General features: G+C 38.3%; 1 protein-coding gene across 1 annotated transcript in view; it reads left to right on the plus strand.

Annotated features, from left to right (window-relative positions):
* Positions 1–21,829, plus strand: part of LOC140195657 (sodium channel protein type 4 subunit alpha-like) — a 148,760-nt gene that overhangs the window by 100,120 nt on the left and 26,811 nt on the right. Inside the window, exons 16-19 of the mRNA XM_072254375.1 lie at positions 3,130–3,402; positions 8,345–8,398; positions 11,682–11,823; positions 16,520–16,623. Of these exons, the coding sequence (XP_072110476.1) occupies positions 3,130–3,402; positions 8,345–8,398; positions 11,682–11,823; positions 16,520–16,623 (573 nt within the window). The remainder of the gene's footprint in view (positions 1–3,129; positions 3,403–8,344; positions 8,399–11,681; positions 11,824–16,519; positions 16,624–21,829) is intronic.

A 21,829-nucleotide genomic window follows, 5' to 3' on the forward strand; every position in this document is an offset into this window, starting at 1 on the left:
AGATTCTACAGGATATCAAAAACCTTGACAAACTTCTATAGATGCGTTATAGAAAGTGTATTGACTGGCTGCATCATGTTCTGGTATGGGAACACCAATGCCTTTGTGCAGGAAATCTTACAAAAGGTAATGGATCACAGGTGAAGTACATCACAGGAGAAGCCCTTCCAACCACTGAGCACATCTACATGAAACACTGTCATAGGAAAGCAGCATCCAACATCAAGGATCCTCACCATGCTTTTTTCTTGCTGCTGCCATCAGGTAAAAGGTACAAGTGCCTCAGGAATCGCACCACCAGGTTCAAGAACAGTTACTACCCCTCAACCATCAGGCTCTTGAACAAAAGAGAATAACCACATTCATCTACTGAGATGTTCCCACAACCAATGATCTCTCTTTAAGGACTCTTTATCTTGTTATTTCATGTGCTCATTATTTATTGTTATTTACTTATATTTGCATTTGCACACTTTCTTGTCTTCCATGCTCTACTTGTTCTTTCATTGGTCCTGTTTACAGTTACTATTCTTTAGATTTGCTGAGTATACATGCTGTAACAGAATCCCAGGGTTGTATGCAGTGACGTGTATGTACTCTGATAATAAATTTTACTTTGAACTTTGAACTTAGGATTTACAGACAGTGGCCACTTTATGCATGGAAGATACCTAATAAAAAGTCCACTGAGTGTAGAACATAGAACAGTACAGCACAGTAATAGGCTCTTTGGCCCACAATATTGGGCCGAACTAATTGTGCTAATAATCTAAAGCCGAACAAAACTAATCTCTTCTGCCTGCACATGTCCATTATCCCTCCATTCTCTGCATATTTAGATGCCTGTCAAAGAGGTGGCGCAGTGAGATCAGTGCCAGGCTTGAGAATGGAGGTTACCAAGTTCGGTCCAGTGACAGACCGCCCCCGTGCGCGCTCTCCAACGCCGGGTTAATGTCGAGCTTGCAACTCGGCCTCGTAAAATAATACTGCGAAATGTCTGTGCGAGGAGTGGCGTCCCACACAGCCTTTCGAACTGTACCTTGTAAGGCATGACAATGCCCGACGCCTCTCAGGTCTCAGTCGACGTCTTCATCATCAAAGAGCTTCTTAAACACCTGTATTCTATTTGCTTCAACTTCCACCCTGGCATCACATTCCAGGCATCCACCACTCTCTCTTTAAAAACTACTTGCCCCCAACATTTCCTTTGAGCTTACACCCCTCATCTTACATGCATTTCCTCTAGTATTAGACATTTTAATCCTGTGAGAAAGATACCAGCTGTCTATTTTATCTAAACCTCCCGTCAGCCTCTGCCGTGCAGAGAAAACAACTTCTCATGGTACATTCCTTCTCTTCCATTTAGCATCCTGGCAAACCTCTTCTGCACTCTCTTCAAAGTCTCCAAATCCTTCCTATAATAGAGTGACCAGAATTGAATGCAATACTCCAGATGCAGCTTGATCGGTGTTTTTAATCTGCAACATAACTTCCCGACACAAACTCATTTCCTTGACTAATAATAAAGGCAAGTATGCCATATGCCTTCCTTATCACTGCTTTAACTTGAGCAGCCACTTTCAGGGAACTATGAACTTCAATCCCAATTTCCATCCGTACATCAACACTGGTAAAGGTCCTGTCATTAACTGTTGTGCCCCTTTATATTTGAAATCCCAAAATGCAACACCTCACACTTGACCAGATTAAACTCCATCTGCCATTTCTTGTCCCATATTTACAACTGTGTCCCATATCCTTCTCAATCTTGAAACTCTTTCAAGATTGCGACCACCATTTGGAAGAAGTTTTAACAACATCACATAAAGATTTATCGGAATCTTTTATGGAGAGAGTGGGAAAAGATTTATTAAGTGAAACAAGATGTCAGTAATTTGCTTGAGGCTTGAAATTAAGCCATTGCAGAGGACAAAAGTAAAATAGGCTAATATCTGAATGCAGGCTAACTTCTGTGGACCTAAGTGCTTGTAAGAGATTGTGGCCCTTAGTACTGGACATATCAACCAGGAGAAACATCAACTCAATATCTATGCTGGCAAGCTCTGTAAGAAAATTGAATGGTTCTGTGACATCACTTCTCAATCATCTCAAATCAAAGTCTGCATGTCTAGTCTGTTTAACCTCTCCTTTTGGAGCAAACTTGCCACCCAGGAATAAATATGATCCAGACATTCTTGCCAACTTCCACAAATCATGTCTGTAGAAGAGCCATAATCTACCGGTAAGCCTTATGAAATTAGTAGCAATGTAACCTGCCACATCCATCTCAGAAACAAGGACAGAATAGGATTTTGGAACTTGATGTGATTCATCCCGTCCCTCTCAGCTCTTTGTCAGGTCAGAGGCTGATTCAATAGATTTTTTCAGAACAGATGGACAGTTTGTTATAAATTCCATAGAGGTTAGACTGCAAGCACAAGGACTAGAGAATGCCTCTTAGAAAGTCCTGTCTCTTCCATTAATTTCCCATTTGCAACTTTTAACTCAAAATGTTCCTACATGCTTCACCTAATAGAAATCACTTCTTCCCTGTAGGCACATTTTGTCCCATGACAACTTTTTCCCTGAGCAAGTTTCTGTGTTGCCAAGCAGAGTGAATACTGGAATAGACTGAGGTTAAACAGTTAAGTGTTCTAGACCTTTTCCCAAGAGATCATTAAAATAGTTTCAGGACCTCAATACAGCAGCCTCAACTGTGAAAAACACAGCTCCCTTATAATGCCAATGAGTGAGTTTCAGGTCTCTACATTTACTCATTTAATTTTAACCCCTGTGCTACCAATTTCCTTAAGGCAGAGATTTTACGTGTACTGTTATATCCGTTTTAAATAGTTGGAAAAATATAGGGATCCACCTGATATTTTTGTCAGTGCTTGTATCAGACTATTTGTGGAAATTATCACAGTATCACTGAATTATTTTAAATTTAGATCTTCATTTGACATACATTTTAGCTACAAAAACATTGATTTATGATATTCCTGGGTAAGTAGTGAATCACATTATTACTACAAACATAATTTTCTACGACAAGAAATGGCTGTCAAACTTGTCCATTATATTAGATTTGCAGGCTTACCAATTTAATCCTTTTCTTTTGTCTTATAGCTCGTGGTTAATGCTCTGGTTGCTTCGATCCCATCGATTTCAAACGTTATGTTTGTTTGTCTCATATTCTGGCTGATATTTGGCATTGTTGGAGTTCAGATCTTCGGTGGAACTTTCTTTGAATGTGTGGATAAAAATAATGAGCGTCTTCCCATAAGTATCGTAAATAATCGATCTGAATGTGAAGCAAATCAGGATATTGGCTACCAATGGGTCAACCCGAAGATTAATTTTGATAATGTATTGGCAGCCTACATGGCACTCCTGCAGGTGGTAAGTAAACAAGAAGGCATTTCAAAATTATTTAATGTCATTTCCTGTACACATGGGTAAGGAGAACGAAATAATTGTTACTCCGGATCTGACAGAGCACAAAAAAGACTCAAAAATTAAAGAACACAATAATAATAATAAAACACAAAATAAATATATATACGTAAGATAGCTTATATACATAGATTGATTGTATGTCCATAATGTGATTCTAGGCTGTACGTACGGTGACTGACAGGAAATAATAAAGTAGGGGTGGAGTTAGTTGGTGGAGGTGTTGATCAGCCTTACTGCTTGAGGAAAGTAGCTGTGTTTGAATCGGGTGGACCTGGTGTGGGTTCCATGTTACATCCTCCCTGATGGGAGTGGGACAAACATGAGCCAGATGTGTGGGATCCTTCATGATGTTACTCCCCTTTTCCAGCACCTTTCTGTATAAGTGTCCTTGATGGCACATTTCCTGGGTGCCACGGTAGTGTAGGAGTTAGTGCGATACTATTACAGCTCAGGGCATCGGAGATTGGAGTTCAGTTCCAAAGTCATCTGTACGGAGTCTGTACATCCTCCCCATGGTATGCATAGGTTTTCTCTAGGTGTTCTGGTTTTCTCCATAGTCCAAAGTTGTACCAGTTAGTAACTTTAGTGGTCATTGGAAATTGTCCTGTGAATAGGCTTGGGTTAAATCAGCGGTTGCTGGGTGGTGTGGCTCAAAGGGCCAGAGGGGCCTATTCCGTGCTGTATCTCAATAAATAAATAAATGTAGTCATTGCAGACATTGACTTCTCCCTCATCTCCCATAACTCACAAGAGGAGCATACCATACTGCTGACTACCATAAAGGAAAAAAGATGGAACTTACTTTGACTTACCATACCTTGTCTTGGCTAAGCCTCCCTCATCAAAGCAGCTGCATTTAGACAACAAGCTCAGAACATTCACATCAATACAGCATTTCTCAAAGTGGTCAATCCCTTCAAACTCTGCTTCCCTTTTAAACCGTGTCCTCAACTTCAATGCTAAACCCGTCAGGAAGAACTGACCAATTGGCCTTACCTTGCACCACCCTTATAGTCTCATTCCTTGGTCTCGTTGCTAGGCCTGGCTGAAGGCCATATAACTTTCCTATTAATAGATTCCAGCATTTTTCCTCAGTGATCATAAAGCTTGTTGCCCACATCAACTAACAATGTTAAAATTATTAATTTTATGCATGTTGTCAATAAATAGATTTGACATTAAATAAATAAATATCAAAACATTAGCTTCAATCTTATAGTGACCAGCAATCCAACTGAGCACACCAGTGACAACCCCATTAAACTCTGTCTGACCTGGAGCAATTCTGCCGGAAACTATCTTCCATCGGTGACCCACAGGGAACTATTAGCGAGGCCCAGTCCAGCATCTGAACAAGGCCAACCCACTGAGTATTTTGACAGCAGTTCAGCCATACCACTAAGCTTACAAGTTTTCCAAACAAAATCTCTGACACTGAAATTCAAAAGTATTAAACTGTTCTATTAAAAACTAGTAAAAGGATTGCAAATAAAACACTAAAAATGCAGCCATTTCTTCTCATTCAAATTCTCTTGCTGTTCTTGCACAGCCCAAACCTGCTGAAAGAACAGTGGGTAGATTTCCCAGCGTAAGGGCAGGGAAATCTGTAGAAGGTTATATTATTCTACAAGATTCCTTGTTCCTCTCAGCAATGACCACCTGCGTAAAAGGTCAACTTCTGAATTTGTGTATTTCCACAGGGTTACTTGTGTAAAAACATGGCAGTTTTGCACAAACAACTGAATGCTTAACTGAAGATCCAAGCTGGAATCTTCATGCATGACATACACTAGCAGTAAAAAATGCTCATACATTCGTGCAAATCATTGGCCAATTGTAGGATAATTGCATAGTGAAATCTGTTTTTTCCTAACATGAATATTGTAATTACTAATGGCATCTTTTGTGTTTAAGTATGACTTTCAACTTGTTCCAGCTGTAAACTAGAAGTTACACTGTCAATAATGAGGAAGTTCTAGGTTCACAGGTGTAGATTTAAATCTATGGTTTGTATATATGTGACATTTTTTAAAGTTAAAGAACAGTCAATTTTTATAATATACAGTGTGTAGATCCTTTGAAATCATAATTTTTTTCCAAAGCCTTTTCACAGTCAATGAATAATTTTCTTCAGTGAAATCACTGTTATTTAAAAATCTGGGTTCACTTACAATCCAGCTGGTGTAAAGCACTAGTGGTGTGATAATTCCCTATTCGAAATTTTCTAACACCATTTGCCAAAGGAAAGGTTGTTGAATTAATTTGGATTTTTTCATGATCTTGCACATTTTAAACCACTTCACATCTGAAGAATTGCTGTTGGTTTGTATGCAAACATGTAGCCAAGGTCCACAGTGAAAGTATGGTCCCACATATAGCAAGTGGCCCCTTAATCTGGGAGTTTGGATCAAACGTCAGCCAAGAGTTAAGAAGAATTTTAAGTTCCTTCTTGCAGCAATGTGGTGATATCTTACCCATCCACCTCAACAGGCAGGCAGCAAAGCCAACTATGGATCACTCCCTAAATAATGAACTAAAATGGCTGCCTTGTAAAACTAAATTTAATCTTCATCTCAAAGATTTCTAAACAAGGGTAACAAATTTCACCAAATGATGAAACTGAAAAAAAACTTTTAGATAAGCAGGATCTCTCAGTTTTGATCATAGAGTCAAGAGTTATACAGCACAGAAACAGGCCCTTTGGCCCAACTCATCCATACCAACCGAGGTGCCTGTCTGGGCTAGTCCCATTTAGTCTGTGCTCTCAAAACATTTCCTATCAACGGACCTGTTTAAACATCATCAGCACTGGTTGTATATATTCTTGGGGATGCTTTCGTATAACCTTTAGGTTTCAACCACCTGCCCTACATTCTTGATGCTGGTAGTCACACACACATACTATAGTCCATCACCTTTGGGGAAGTTCATACAATGTTAAAAAACTCAGTGTTAAGAGCAAGAGGAGATTTTAAATATTATATTATTTTGAAACAATTACTTTAGCCATTTCTCTGATGCTAATTAAATTCAAAGAATAACCTCTTTCATATGTTGTCACCTGTGGTTTAGCAACCAGTAAATTTGCTTCTGAATCAGAAGTTTATGAGTTCAAATCCCACTCCAGATACTAAAGACAAAATTCCAGATTGGCCTCTTTGTTCTGGCATCCCACACAGTGTCAGATTTATTATCCCTTAGATGAAAAACTTAGATATAATTTCCTACTTTAAGTGGGTTTACAAATGCCAAGAAGATCTGGTGAAGCACCCCTGGAATGCTAGTGGATAATTACCCTCAATCAATGTAATTTTAAAGCTCATTGCTGCTTTTAGAATCAGTTACTGTATTTTCTACAGTGTAATGATGAAAAAGAAATGACTGCAAAGTATTTTGAAAACTTTTTTTTTCTTCTCTATGCCTTGCTTAAAAGTGCTGATGCCTCATATTCCCTTTATAATTCCTCGCTTCAAGAGTAAAATTTAGTATGTGGAAAGGGTATTTCTAACTTAGATGCAAAGTGTTACAAGTGGTAGTAGAGCTTCTAATTTTTTTGCCTCATTTCAAAAACTGAGCTCTTCTGGGCACTGAATGTTGCATATTTTGAGTGGTTTGACTGAAAACCTGCAAAATGTAAATATGTACATATTTGAAGTTGGTGGGAGTTGCCACATTTAATATCTTCCCAGGAACCCTCTATGAAGCTTCTTTGAAGATTGCAATTGAGAGACCACAACTAGGATTCTGTCAAACTGTACTTTGCATTGGTCTGGTTTATAACAAGCTTAACTTTTTGAATAAATGACTAAACAATTAATTTTCTCCTAACTGCACAGTTGGGGCATTAGCTGTCCTTTCAAGTTAGCAAAATTATAAAACAGACAGCATGCAGCACACAGCTTGTAAAGGGGGATCAGTCATAGTAAGTGAACCTGGCGAGCGTTAGTATCCATGTTGAGATCAGCGCTAAAGGAAACAGTTTGCAAAATCAGAATGACTGTAATGAATCAGAGCAAAAATAAAATACTCAGCAAGTTTACAACATAAAATGGAAATGCTCACTAAGTCAGACAGAACCTGTGGGAAATGAAACAAAATGTCGGGCCAGTTTGTACTTTATTGTGAGTTGCCGCTCCCATCCACCTCTGCCATTCAGTGTGTCTCCAACAGTTGTGCACTCCTTAATGCTGAAATATAGAACACATGGAGGTTAAAGGTTAGTATTTCTGACTGCAAACTTCGCTGAGTCCAGGTTACTCCCAGATCATACTGAAACAAGTAGCTAGATACACTCTGTATCTGACCTCTCAACTTTACGCCCACTTGCCTAGCACAGAGCCATTCATTTGAATGGGATCACCAATCGGGACGGAAGAGATAGCTGAAGATAAACAGTTAATTTTTTTCTTGATTTTAATTAATATTTATTTTTTAATTTGCAGTTTAAAGACAAATATTTTTTAAAGTTTTAATTTTTTAATTAGCTAAATCTACTTGAACCATCTTAAATGTCTCTGATTTTCAAAGATACTTAAAAATAACTGAACACAGAAGGCCCTCGGAAAGAGCCTTCGGTTCCAGCACCTAAGATGCAATCACTACCTTAAGGGTTGCCTATTCCATTTCGAGGTATAGCCACAGTAGCAAAGTCTCAAGTGCATACGGACCTGCAGAGCTGCAAAGCAATAGCGCAGCCACAGGTATCACTTGGTTAGGGCTGGGTCAAGCATAATCCAGTCCAACATTTCAAATCAAGATACACCATCAGAGAAACTATTACAATATTACAACTTAGTTCTATGGCACTGAGCACTTACAATAATATTATTGAGGTGCCTACAAAATCCATGTTAATTACACATTTCTGTTATTCTTATATCTACAGGCAACATTTGAGGGTTGGCTAGAAATTATGGCAAACGCTGCAGATACCCGTGGGGTAGGTTTCTTTATTCTTATTTTTAGCTTCTAAAGAAAGCTCCCCACAAAATGATCTCTGCAATATGAATTTCTCTTTTTAGGATATAGGTATTATGATAATATTATTGAGTTAACTTACAGTGAAATAAATTCACGAATACTTAAAACTCCAGTCAAATCATCCAATTTCCTTTGATTTCAGTGAAGTCCAGCTATGCCAAAGTTGGTGGAGAAGTGAATCATTAACAAAACAGAGTTAAATGCTCCAATGGATAAATGATTAGATTAGTAGATAAATTACCAGATTAGTATATCAAAGATCTGGACGAATGATCCAGCAATGAGATAGTTCTCCACAATGAGGTAGTTTTCCACCTAGACTGCTAATGATTTTCATTTGCTAATTGGATTTTTTTAATAAATGCTCAATGCTGTGATGATGAATATCAATTAGTTGGGTTGTTATGTAAACAGATCTACTTCACCAATCCTCAGTGCATTACTGATCTTGCTTATCAATAAGTTGAAACCATTCAGACACCACACAAAAAATGAATCCTGATCCAACATTTCTCACAACCTGATCAATCTTCCAGAGTCCCCTTCAAAAATGTCTGGACAATGGTGTCTAAACTGGGACAGATCAGTCAGGCAAAAATCTGAAAGGCTTATATTCTCAGAATTATACCTTTCACCCAGCTCCCCAGAATACTCCATCACAATCCCTAGAAATGTCCTGGCCCACCAACAGGACAGAACCAGGAGGGATGGCAGTAAAATTGCATACCGGAGCAGTAGAGTTGGCTCTGGGAGTTCTCAGCATTAACTTCAAACTCCATGATGTTTCATTGGATCAGATCAAACATGGGCAAGAAAGCCCCCTCCTCATTATGAACCTACCAAATCTCTACTAGTCCTACCACTTCTGAGACCCCAACACTGTTCCAACCCATAAGGACCCCATTCCCCCTGCAGCCTCCACGGCCCCAGTTTTCATCCAATAACTTCTGGGGCCTTGTTACCTTTGCAATTGTCACTTAGCATCACAGTTCCCACAACATATATTCCCTGGGTCTTCACTTCCGGTCACCTAAGCCCCTTTTGAAGTTTTTCTGCTTTGAAGAAGCTGCAGTATGGTGGTGCATGTTGGAGCTCAGTGTTCTGCTTGCCAAATAATGTTCTACAATCAAAGCACATTCATCAAGAATGGACTTCTATTATTCAGGACTCTCCCACCCAAATGGGATGGGTGGTCAGCATAGTTCCTACTTTGACATTAACAGCAGCTTCCAGATTCCAACATTAACTCACACATGTCTGGAAACGCGAAAGATGATTTCAGTTTCAAGAATTAACAATGGGAAACACTGCCAGTTTAGCCATCATCACTCCAACAAAATGGTGGCCATCTTATTCTTTCACTCTAAAGATTCTGTAAAGATCTTTAAAAATCCAGACTACCAACTGGACAAACAGAATTGTGAATACCTGTGCCAGCGGTGGTAACTTCCACGATATTTTCCCCATTTAAAATTTTTAAAACTCAATATTAGAATGTATACAAAGAATAGAAATCCAGATTCCAATTCCATTGGACCTGCTTCCTTCTGACGTTATCAGAATGCATCCACTTTATATAAGATGCATTGCAGTAAGCAATTACTGAGCTGCTTATCTTTCAGTAATAAATGCATATTTAATCCTTAATTTGAGGTACAGATAGTTCTATCTATTTACCAGCTGAAGATTTAATGTTGTGGTATTTGTATTAAAGGCATAATTTGATGATCATGTAAGTTGATTAAATAATTAATGTAATCTAATTAATGCCAGATCTGAAGAAAGCAATTTTTGCTAACAATTCAGAAAATTAACATAATTTGCCATTTCAGAAGACTTTAATGGCAAAATAAGATCACCAGAAGAATTGCAGGGGTCTGAACTCAAAGGTGAAAGGCAAAACCCTCATCATATTAAAGAAGTATTGGATATGCAGCTGAAAAATTGTAACCTGTGGGACTATGGCTCTAGTGCTGGAAGATGGGATTAAGCTGGAGATTTCATTTTTGACTAGCAGAAACATATTGGGCTGAATGCTGTGGAATGGAATTTCAACTGTTACAATCCTAGTGGAGAATAAAACATAGAACAATACAGCACACATAACCTTATAAACCTCTATCAAATCTCCCCTAAGCCTCCACTATTCCAGAGAAAACAACCCAACTTGGTACAATCTCTTGTTATAGCACGTGCCCTCTAACCCAGGTAGCATTCTGATAAACCTCTTCTACGCCTGCCCCAAAGCCTCAACATCCTTCCTATCATGGGCACCAGAACTGTATGTGATACTCCAGCACAGCCTAACTAGCATTTTATAAAGGTGCAACATCACTTACTGACTTTTGACTCAACACCTAAACTAATGAAGGCAAGCATACCATATCCCTTCTTAACCATCCTATCAACCTGTGTAACCACTTTTAGGGAGCTATGAACTTGGACCCCAAGATCCCTCTGCTCATCAACACTGTTAAGGATCTTGCCCTTAGTAGTGTACTGTCTCTTTATATTTGACCTACCAAAGTGCAACACTTCACATTCAGCTGAGGTAAACTCTTTCTGCCATTTCTCTGCCCATATCTGTAACTAATTTCTATCCCACTGTATTCTTTGCCCATTACCTATGCTATCAATAACACAGTAAATCTTTGTATCAGCTGCAAACTTACTAACCTACCCATTTTCATCTAGGTCTTTTATATACTGTACATCACAAACAGCAGAGATCCCAGTACAGATCACTGCAGAACACCACTAATCATAGACCTCAAGCTCGAAGGAGTCTCTTTAATCATTACCCTCTATCTTCTATGGACAAGCCAGTTATGAATCCAAAGAGCCAATTCACCACTGATCCCATGCATCTTAATGAGCCTCCCACGAGGGACCTTGTCAAATGCCTCACTAAAATCCACAGCTTTACCTTCATCAATCACCTGCATCACCTCATCAAAATCATAGTCATAGTCATAGTCAAAGTCATACTTTATTGATCCCAGGGGAAATTGTTTTTTGTTACAGTTGCACCATAAATAATAAATAGTAATAAAACCATAAATAGTTAAATAGTAATATGTAAATTATGCCACGAAATAAGTCCAGGACCAGCCTATTGGCTCAGGGTGTCTAACCCTCCAAGGGAGGAGTTGTAAAGTTTGATGGCCACAGGCAGGAATGACTTCCTATGATGCTCTGTGTTGCATCAAAATGAATACTGACTTTTGTACTATCTTCTGCAGATTGACCTTCAACCAGAAATGGGTGCAAATCCATACAGCCTCTTCTACTTCGTAGCCTTTATTGTCATTGGAACATTTTTTACTCTAAATCTTTTCATTGGTATAATTATTGATAATTTCAACACCATGCACAAAAGGGTGAGTACTATACATTTTTTACTATAGAAATAATATTTGTAGTTGTTTTGTTTATGCATGAACTGAGAGTACCAATTTTGGGTTTTGGAATCCATGGACTCTAGGGTCCACAAACATCTACATAATGGGTGAAGTTGTAGCTGGATATCCTACTCTTTCTCTTCCTCCATCATCCTCTCCATATTTTAAAAAAAACTTTGATAGCACTTAAAGAACTGTAATACTCGATTTTTTTTTCCTTAATATGAACTCCAGAAGGCTTTTCACAAAGACTTTGGGCTTTAATGTTCAATCACTCATGAAGCCAAAGGCATTTTCAAACAGGCCTTATGCATCTCAGCAATTCCTCTGCAAACCTCCACCAGAGGGGATATTGGAGGATGCAAAAGAAATGTTTTGGAACCATATTTTGGTGAGGGTGAATTCTGTGGAAAGCCTGGAGAGGTGAATCTGCTGTTGAGACAATAATGGGAAAGAAGGTCAGAAATGTAGGATTATGACAGTGGAGGAAACATGCCTTCTTACCAGCTGTGGCCTTTCTGTACCTGCAGAAATATTAAATTTTGCTGGCTCTAATATGGCCTAATGAGCCATTTAGTTCAAAAGGAATAAATGATGAACAATTACTGCTGACCTTGCCAGCAATACAGAAAAAATTAATAAATAAACATTTTTGGCATTTTTACTGGACAAATAAGATCAGAGAATAGCATGACATGGAAAAGCAGAAATAATGAGCACAATATGAACATTGTAACCAAATCTGGTCACTGCACTAAGGGGAAAATTTGATAGCTCTAAAATAGAGAAGATATAACCAAAATCAGAATCAATTTTAATAGCACTAGCATATGTCATAAAGTATGTTGTTTTTCAGCAGCAGTACATCACAATACAAAATTTAAAATGGTAAATTACAGTGAGAAACCTATATAATAACTTAATTTGTATTTAGTATTTAAATTAAATTAGTTCAAATAGAGAGCCAAAAAAGAAAGAAATGTGAGGTAGTGTACTTGGGTCCATTCAGAAATCTGATGGTGGAGGGGAAGAAGCTGTTCCTAAAACATTGAGTGTGTGTCTTCAGCTCCTGTACCTCCTCCCTGATGGCAGCAATGAGAAGAGGCCATGTGAAGAGGTGGTTAGGGTCCTTAATGATGGATGCCGCCTTTTTGAGGCATCACCTTTTGAAAATGTCATTGATGCTGACGAGGCTAATGCCCAAGATGGAGCTTTCAGCAGCTTGAGCTGATCCTGTGCAGGGTCCCTCCATACCAGACAGTGATGCAACCAGTTAGAATATTCTCCATAATACATCTGTAGAAATTTGTGTGAGTCTTTGGTGAAATACCAAGTCTCCTCAAACTCTTAATGAAGTATAATCACTTTTGTGCTTTCTTCAGAATTCCATCAATATGTTGGGCCCAGAATAGATAGATCTTCAGAGATGTTAACATGCAGGAACTTACTTGAAGATTCAGTTAATCCCAGAAGAGTTAACTGATAGGACAGTAACTGAGGAGAAGGAAGTGTTAACATGGGCTAATATTCAGGGTAGCAAGTAATGTTGATTGATTAATAAATTGGGGTGAACTTGGAGTGAATTAGATCAAGGCATTTAATAATGGGACTCAATGAAAAGTTCTGCAAGGGGAGATAGGAGAAACTAGACAAAGATGCAAGGCCAGACATAGGGTATGGAGAACCTGACTTGTTCATAAGAGAGAGCAGTGGCAGAGACTGCTGAATGGATGGCCTAAATCACAGTGACATGTTGACAAACTCCTCAGACTTGAAGTTTTGCATAAGGATTTTAATCATCGACATAATTAATAAGACAAATTGCAAACTAAATTGAATGCTGCTAAAAGTGAAGTATCGTTCATGAGTTCTGAAAGCATGAATAAGTTGAAACTGATTGGAATTAAACTATCAAGGGAAGATTTAGAGAGCAACATTGGAGTGATGGCAGATTTATCACATTCAATGTCTAGACAAATTGGGAAAGCAATTAGAAATCCAATAGTGTAAAGATAATTGAGTGCAGTCTCCAGTGGCTATACTAAAAGGTTTAAAGTGCATTGGCAGAGCTCTCATAAAGTTCTGCTTGAATCATGATTTTCATAACACATATTTATGTTTTGAAACGGATGTAAAATTGAGCAACCGGGCTCAGAGCAATTTTGCCAGTAGAGCAGAAATAGAATAAATTTGAAAGAAATTATTTAATTGAGACCTAATTTAAATATATAACATTATAAGATTGCCCAACTTAATATAATTGACAGAATTATTTCAGATTTAGTCCAGAATATTTGAAGGAGTGATGAGTAAACTTAAAATAGTCATGGAAAATTACAAATCTTTCATATGATTTCCAAATTAAACTGACAAAGTCATTGGGGATGTTTATACATTTAGAGATGATCAAACTGAACCCATTCATTTTTATGTTTTTATAATTTTATGCTCAGAATTGATTAGTTTAGTCAATGAGTGCTGCAATAGTCAGCACTGCCGCCTTGCAGCTCCAGGAAATCTGGTTCACTCCTAATCCTGACCCTGATCCTGATCTCCGGTGCTGGTGCTGTCCATGTGGAGCACGAATGATCTCCCTGTGATGATGGGTTTCTGCTAGATGCTCTAATTTCTTCCACATCCCAAAAATGTGCCAATAGGTTAGTTAGCTGCTATAAATCCCCCACCACCATCAATGGCAAAAGAATCAAAGGGGAGTTGATGGGAGAGGGGGAACTCCCTGAAGAGTTAAAGAGGTAAAGGGGAAGGGGACAAATAGAATTTCTCTGCATCAGGCTAGCATGGAACTAAAGGCTGAATGGCTGTTTTATATTCTATAATATCTAAGTGTGTAAACTGTTTCCCTTTCAACCAAACCAAATGTGATGCTGGAACACAAATATTACAATATAGTTACTGAAATAAAAAATAGCTCTAACCTAACAAAACAAACACTTGGCACAATTACAAGTAGCACTGGCTGCTCTTTATATTACAATTCTGAAATTTTGTTCCATTAACATCAGGTACGTTCAAGTAACACTGACCATAACCTGCCCAGTTTGGATTCCAGCAGTTGACATACAGCTTCAGATCTCTTTTCATTGTTGGACAAAACATGGGCAAAAGAGTTCAGTTAGATGGATGGAGAATAACTGCCACACTGACACCATGTGTGGGATCTAGTAAAATCATAAAATCAAATTTATTGGCAGTCATGGATAAATTCTTTACTGATTGACTGGTTCCATTGGTAACATAAACACAGGTGACTGTTGTTGCAAATCAGTAACTTCAGATCCAGACCATTTATTAGAGAAGTTTAATAATGTAGTGTTCTATGCTCAAACATCTTTAACTGGTTCACCAATGACCTGCCCTCCACTATAAGGTCAGAAGTGGGTCAACTGCCCAAGATTCCACAGATTTCCATTCCAATTGCAACTCCTCAGTTAGTGAAGCGATAAGAAATTTGCAACATTCCGTATGGCATTGATAAGTGTCAAATGGCTTTCATTTTACATTAGTAGATCTCTAACAGGAAAAACTGGAACAAAGATGCATTTCATTTAAATAGCTCCTTCGACCCAGCAAGATATCAAAAAGTGCTTCATGTCAATCAGTATTCCCAAGAGGAAAAACTGTCTGAAATGCAAACTGAAAATGCTGGATATACGCAGGGGGATTCGGCTGCATCTGCAGAGAGAGAACCAGAGATCACACTTCAGGTTGATGACCTCATTCTGTAAATGTTGTATTTGGCTGCTGCTGATTATAGGGGACCCTGAGTATTCCTCAAGCAATCCAACAGCTTTGCATTGACTTGACATTCCTCATGTCTTCCAAGAAGAAAATTTGATGATTTTTTTTAGAGAAATCTCTGATTAAGATTTAAAAGAAATGATTCTGCTCCAATGTCCAGGCAGGTACCAGCTGGAAATTTTAAAAAGCAAGATTCAGTGCACTTAACCCATTAAACATTCCACTACCTGCAAGTCTTGCCAAGGCCTTTAACTTTGCTAGGTTTTACTACCAAACTTGAAACTTGGCATCGAACACACCCATGGGCATGAAGATGGCATACACTGTTAAACAATCCTTGCTGAAATACTTCTATGAAAACCAAATAGGGAATTAAGTAGGAATCTGGCAGAACTGACTGTCTACTGTCCCACTAACATCCCAACCAAGATGAAAATGGCTTCTATCATTCCTCTCTGATCCTACTGTGAGCCAGTGTGATGCATGCTAATTCCATTATTAGCACAATAAGCCAAAAACAAAATTTTGTTAGAATTGAATAATATAGTCACACCTACTTATTTATTTTCATTGAATGTGAACTTTAGCTACAATAATTAAAATTAACATTATTTAGTCGAGGCTCATAGACGGCATTGTTTGTTTATTTCTGTTGAAGCTGGGAATTTGGTTGAACTATTGGTTGACATATATGATTCAGTAATTGAAAACAGGCATATACCTCTTTGTTACTGATATTCTCGGAGGGAGTACTGCTAAGTCAAAGAAAACACAACAGAAATTGTATGTCTCACTAAAACAGACAACACTTTGTTAAAATGCTGTAATCACAGCTGAAATCTATGCTGCAATAAGTAAAGATTTTGTCTAAGTTTATGCATTTCTGAATTTCCCATTGCTTTTGTTGCAGTCACGAAAAGAAGGGGCTTTGGTTACAGTTCTCACAGAAGATCAAAGAAGATTTTATGGCACACTTAAACGTCTATGTAAGACAAAACCAGTTAAGAAAATTCCAACTCCAAAGGTACACCTTTATAATAAGAAACTGCATTATTAAAAAAGTGTTCAAAAACTTTTTCATGACTAATATATTTAACAGCTAACAATAAATCATCATTGTTATAGAAGAACTGTATTTATAGAATAAAACAGCATTACAGTTTATATATTTGATGCCCATGATAGCTTCAGGACCTCCATCTTTATATCTTTACTCCAGTGAACTTTGATGTCCGAGGACAAGAGCCAATCTAAGGGAGGATTAAAGTAGAGTGACAGTGGCCCAAGCTGGCTTTGTACAGAACAGAAAGGCACTCCAGCTCCCTACCCAGCCCTCAAACCTAACACTAGCTGACTTGCTGCTGGCTCTTCCCCAGCTGAGCTACTGGTGATATGGAGACAGCAACCAGTCTATAAGCATATTGCAGGTCCATGATTTGAATTTTAGTGGGTCATCTGGCTCTGGCGGGTATTCAGAGTTTTTACACATTATAGTGTGTTTAGCACATGAGGATTGTATCCATGCTCATCTCTCCACATTCCTCCACGTCTAAAACATGAACAATTTCCTCCACTTATCTTTCAAGGAAAATTTGCACCATTACCATAAGACCATAAGACAAAGGAGCAGAAGTAGGCCATTCGGCCCATCGAGTCTGCTCCGCCATTTTATCATGAGCTGATCCATTTTATCCTATTTAGTCCCACTGCCCCGCCTTCCCACCATAACCTTTGATGCCCTGGCTACTCAGATACCTATCAATCTCTGCCTTAAATACACCCAATGACTTGGCCTCCACTGCTGCCCGTGGCAACAAATTCCATAGATTCACCACCCTCTGACTAAAAAAATTTCTTCGCATTTCTGTTCTGAAAGGGCGCCCTTCAATCCTGAAGTCATGCCCTCTCGTACTAGACTCCCCCATCATGGGAAACAACTTTGCCACATCCATTCTGTCCATGCCTTTTAACATTCGAAATGTTTCTATGAGGTCTCCCCTCATTCTTCTAAACTCCAAGGAATACAGTCCAAGAGCGGACAAACGTTCCTCATATGTTAATCCTCTCATTCCCGGAATCATTCTAGTGAATCTTCTCTGTACCCTCTCCAACGTCAGCACATCCTTTCTTAAATAAGGAGACCAAAACTGCCCACAGTACTCCAAGTGAGGTCTCACCAGCGCCTTATAGAGCCTCAACATCACATCCTTGCTCCTATACTCTATTCCTCTAGAAATGAATGCCAACATTGCATTCGCCTTCTTCACTCCTGACTCAACCTGGAGGTTAACTTTAAGGGAATCCTGTACGAGGACTCCCAAGTCCCGTTGCATCTCAGAACTTTGAATTCTTTCCCCATTTAAATAATAGTCTGCCCGTTTATTTTTTCTGCCAAAGTGCATAACCATACACTTTCCAACATTGTACCTCATTTGCCACTTCTCTGCCCATTCTTCCAATCTATCCAAGTCTCTCTGCAGACTCTCCGTTTCCTCAGCACTACCAGCCCCTCCACCTATCTTCGTATCGTCAGCAAATTTAGCCACAAAGCCATCTATTCCATAATCCAAATCGTTGATGTACAATGTAAAAAGAAGCGGCCCCAACACTGATCCCTGTGGAACACCACTGGTAACCGGCAGCCAACCAGAATAGGATCCCTTTATTCCCACTCTCTGTTTCCTGCCAATCAGCCAACGCTCTATCCACGTATGTAACTTTCCTGTAATTCCATGGGCTCTTATCTTGTTAAGTAGCCTCATGTGTGGCACCTTGTCAAAGGCCTTCTGAAAATCCAAATATACAACATCCACTGCATCTCCCTTGTCTAGCCTACTGGTAATTTCCTCAAAAAATTGTAATAGGTTTGTCAGGCAGGATTTTCCTTTAAGGAATCCATGCTGAGTTCTGCCTATCTTGTCATATGCCTCCAGGTACTCTGTAACCTCATCCTTGACAATCGACTCCAACAACTTCCCAACCACCGACGTCAAGCTAACAGGTCTATAATTTCCTTTTTGCTTCCTTGCTCCCTTCTTAAATAGCGGAGTGACATTTGCAATCTTCCAGTCTTCCAGAACCATGCCAGAATCTATCGAATTTTGAAAGATCATCGCTAATGCCTCCGCAATCTCCACAGCTACTTCCTTCAGAACACGAGGGTGCATTCCATCTGGTCCAGGGGATTTATCTACCTTTAGCCTATTCAGCTTCCTGAGTACTTTCTCTGTCGTAATTGTGACTGCGCACAGTTCTCTTCCCTGCCACCCTTGAGTGTCCGGTATCCTGCTGTCTTCCTCAGTGAAGACTGATGCAAAATACTTGTTCAGTTCCTCTGCCATCTCCTCAGCTCCCATTACAATTTCTCCAGTATCATTTTCTATCGGTCCTATATCTACTCTCACCTGTCTTTTACTCTTTATATACTTGAAAAAGCTTTTAGTATCCTCTTTGATATTATTTGCTAGTTTCCTTTCATAGTTAATCTTAATTACCCAGAAACAAAGGAATGCTCAAAACAATTGCCCTACCTGAAGCCCTTCCAATTCCACCTATGATGTTTTTATGACACTTGGGAGCTACTCATTAGGAAAAAATGCTGAATTGTCGGGTTACACTGGCATAAGATCTGATGAAAAGTTGTATGCTTCTGAAACCAATTGATAAATATTTTCATTGTAAGGTACAAATTAAAATGTGAACTATTATGTTATATTTACAGGGAAATGATTCCTTTTCCACATGCTTAACAGCACCTCTAGTAGTGAAAACATAAGCATTAACAGCTGTTAGGTGATAATGGAATAGGCTGTGTGTAAAGCAAGTGTGTACTTCATTACTGAGCACTTGGAAGAGTCTTTGTATAGTAAAGAATAGAACATTTCTTTGTTACTTTTTATTTCTTTGGAAGGTTATATGACTGATCATGTGTGCACTCTATTAAAGAAGGAAGAAATTGGCACTTGTCCATCCTTTAACCACATTGATTTTGTGCAAATAACACCTACCAAACCTTCATTGAAAATTGGACCCAAACCCACAAACTGAAAATGCAATACAAATTTTGACTTATGCCATAATTTATAACTTTACCCCCACCAAAACTCAAGGGTAATAGAGAGTTATTTAATTTTTTTGCCCCTCATCTATCCCAGAAAAGTGCAAACTGTGTTAGAATGAGCCATATCCATAGGAAAACAATGGCAAGTTCTGCTGCCCCATCACTCTTTGTAAACTCTCTTTGTAAATCTCACCAAATTATTCTTTCAGGATCACCACTCACGTAGTTTACTTTCCATCAGCACCTTTGTTGCATAGTTCTCCAGGTTTCAAGGTATTATAACTATTAAGTTGTTGTATAAGCATATTTTCTGTGCATTCATAAGCACATTTTTCTTTTCATTTTATGGCATCTGAACAAGTAGGAAGAACCTTACCTACATATGCAACAGGATAACAATGAAAGTTCTTATCTATGCAATTACTGCTTTTTCATTAAAGTAATGTTGATGGGACCATGACTTCAATGTATCAGGGTCTTCTACCTAACATGAGTACATTTTCTATCATAGGTTATGCTTCCGTTGTAAGATCCTGATTAAACAAAGTATCCATTATAACATAAATTTAATGTCATGTTCAGTGAGATCTGTTGCATAATTTCCTCAACTGAGTTTTACCAAAGGGCGTATCTGCCAGGAGACCACTAAATGTGCATAATTTTGAAAAGTCCATCTAATTGTATTTGCCTGTAGCCAAGACATGTAGTAAACATGCTAATATACTTTAGCTTTCATTACAATTAACATTTTTAATGATGTGTTTGGGATAATGACATGCTTGTGGCTCTATATTTTCTGTATTTTCTCATTTCCTTTCTGTAAGTTGACCACAGTCATTGTGCTCCTGCCTCCTTTTTTATATAATTGATGTTCTGAATTTGTATCTGTCTCATTCTGAATTTAATCAGAAAGGAAAAATGTCACTACCTTTGATGGGTGAGTGCTCAATTGTACATTTGCCTCTGCTGTCATGCCCATGTATTATAAGCCTCTGAATGTGTTAACATTCTTTTATGAACTTACTCTTAATGACTGCTGTATTCTTTAGGTTTGTCTTCCTGTTCACATCTGCAAATGTTCATGGATTACCTGTACTTTTGGTCTATAATTGTAATTGTGTACTTTGATTTTTTTCGTATTTCACTGGCCACAATACATTTTCTATTGGCTTGATATTGTTACTAAAATATTTAACAAAACTGCAAATGATTTGTGAACTGCACCTGGCTTCTTATGATGGTGGCATAATATAAAAACAGAGAAAATAGCAGTCCAGAACCACACTTTAGCACATTCTACTATTTAATATCATGAATGGTCCTCAGCCATGAACCACTGTAATGCCCTGTCCTATATTTCTGTCCACTACTCTCCTGCCCCAATCCCAATAGTTTCTAGCCTTCCAAACTCAGCACTGTGTATAATGTCTATATTCCAAAGATTTAGGACATTCTATAGGAAGAGAAATATCTCTTCATCTTCTTCTCACCTCAGTTTTAAATGACCAAACTCTGAACATAAATCTTTGCCTTATTCCAGAATTCCCAGCTGAAGGAAACTAACTTCCTATAACTGTTCTGATAGTCTTCAGAATCTTATATATCACCATCCTATCAGCATTTATTCTTCTAAAATCCACTGAATACAAATTAATCTTATTCAGTCTCTCTTCGTTGGACAACTACCTTGTGAAAATAAGCTGCTCTGAACCCAAAGTAAGAATTTCCTGCTGTATATATGACCAAAAATGCACATAGTCACCAAAATTCTGTACAAATTTAATAACACCTCTCTGCTTTTGTTGTCTAAACCCATCTCAAGAAAGACTAACATGACGTTTGCTTTCCTAACCATTTACTCTACCCACCTGCTTATATTTTATATCTCACAAAACAACACAGTAAGCACTAACATTGACTGAGTTTTCAATTCTTTTCATTTTATTTACTAAAGATCACAACCTTACATGTTCTAACATAATACTTCATCTGCCTGTCTATGTCACTTTTTAGTCACTTTGCATCCTCCCAAGGGTCAAGTTGAAATCTAGCTTGTATCTTCACTAAAGTTAGATTTGTTTTTACAATTTTAACTTTCATCTAACCTATTAACATGAACTGTGACCAGCTGAAGGCCCAGTACTATTTCTTGTGTATCCCTGTTGGTAGC

This window comes from Mobula birostris, chromosome 3, assembly GCF_030028105.1.
Source record: "Mobula birostris isolate sMobBir1 chromosome 3, sMobBir1.hap1, whole genome shotgun sequence".
NCBI lineage: Eukaryota > Metazoa > Chordata > Chondrichthyes > Myliobatiformes > Myliobatidae > Mobula > Mobula birostris.